General features: G+C 43.0%; 1 protein-coding gene across 1 annotated transcript; it reads right to left on the minus strand.

Annotated features, from left to right (window-relative positions):
* Positions 1-308: 308 nt before the first annotated feature.
* On the minus strand, positions 309-1,025 carry LOC149831467 (zinc finger protein 6-like). Its single transcript, XM_090013023.1, has one exon. The coding sequence runs from the start codon at positions 1,023-1,025 to the stop codon at positions 309-311; it is 717 nt and encodes a 238-aa protein (XP_089869149.1).
* Between the last annotated feature and the right edge of the window lie 746 nt (positions 1,026-1,771).

Consider the following 1,771-nt stretch of genomic DNA (forward strand, 5'->3'; position numbering starts at 1 on the left):
AGATCATAAAAAAAAAATTACTCCAAATTTACTTCTTTAACAAAACAAAAAATAAAAAAAATTACATATTTAAGTACAACCAGTTGTGAAACTGACCATTCTGGATGAGCGAAGAAGCTGGCTCAATGGAGGTGCAGAGATAAGTACATAGTGAATTCATTCAACAAAAGGCTTAGTTAAGGAGTAACCTGAGACAACCAATTAAACCTTGCAGCACTCCCATGAGATCAATACATGCTGAGCCAAGTCAAACCAAGTTAAGGGGTTTCCACATGCAAATTATGCAAGTCTTGAAGCATGGTGTCTAGTCATGGTGCACATGGTGCAAGGCTGAGATGTAGGTCCAGACCGACTTCCTGGTCGGAAAACTCACCGGAAAACTTTGAGAGAGAAGGAGAACCAGCGTTCTTGCTGGTGTATTCGCCAGAAATTTCCGACACACAAGGAGTGCTGCATGATTGCTTCAACAGAGAGGGCGACGATGGCACCACAACCTCACCGCTAATCGGCACTGGTGCAGCTGGATAAGAGAAGATCGGCTGTTGCACCGGTGTTTCCGGGAACCCGACTAAAGATCTGATGGAAAAGCCTGAAGGTTGAACTGCATACACCCAAGGACTGGCACAAGTGGCCGGGATCAATGCCGGGAGACGGTGCCGGTCTTCGATATAGTTTGGCACAACTCTTGCTCCATGAGGGGCCACAAAAGCTGTTGCTGGTATCCCATGCATCCTTAGAGTCCTGCTGGCCTGCACCTGAGCTCTCTTTAGTTCTTGCCTCTCCTTCTTGTGAGCATTTTGGTGGCCACCTAAGGCCTGGGAATTGGCAAACTCCCTGAAACAGTATTGACATTCATATTTCCGGCCATCTCCGGCCGAAACTGCCCCAGATTCCGCCAACACATTTCCGTTGGGCCTTGAATTATTGCTTTCATGGTCTTCTGACACTTGGAAGCCAAAGATCTTTAGAGAGGAAGGGCTTGGTGTGTCCTTTCCTAGAAGGTGAAATACAGAAGTCTCTGCCATGGTGAAATGAGAGACAATGCTTCCTTTGCTCTATAAATATGTCTATATTTATATGTACACTTGTTTATTGGTTGATGGAAGAAACCAAGAACTAAAACTACAAGTTCCAAACACAATCTTATTGGTATTTAAAATACACCAAGTTGGTTGTTGTCCAACAGGAATTGAAGAAAGCGAGGGAAGTTTCTTTAGAAAAACTAATGCTTTGAGTTATGTGCAGTAATCCAAATTACCCTTAAAGTTAAAAATGAAATCTTAAAGCTACAACTTGGACAGAGATTGATTGCACTAGGAGCAATTTAGGCAGAAGTAAAACAAAAAGCAAAAAAGAAAGGGCTCCACAGTTTAGGCAGCTCACCTGGGCCAATTCAAGTCTCTAGCTTTACTAAGTCTGGCACTTGTGATGTTGGCTTACCTTAGCTGGGTCAACAAGACCAAGACCAAGACCAAGACCATCAAGTTTGATGAGATACTTGTCAGAAATGCTTGCAACCCAACAATATTAGCTAGGAAAATTTTCATTTAGAGACTACTTTTGCCTCATATGCTAGAAAGATCCATATTTTTTGAAAAGACATTTCAAGACCCAACTTTTCGTTGAAACTGTTGAACAGAGACAACTCTTGAATGTCACCAAACTGAAAGATGTCATGAGTTCGAAATTCATGGGCACGCACCCTTGCCACGAGGCTGAAGCTGCTTGTATTCCCCAGGGAGTAATGGGCACTTGGGGTTTTTACACCAAT

This window comes from Nuphar pumila, chromosome 7 (genome assembly GCF_984573655.1).
Source record: "Nuphar pumila chromosome 7, dmNupPumi1.hap1.1, whole genome shotgun sequence".
NCBI classification, from domain to species: Eukaryota; Viridiplantae; Streptophyta; class Magnoliopsida; order Nymphaeales; family Nymphaeaceae; genus Nuphar; species Nuphar pumila.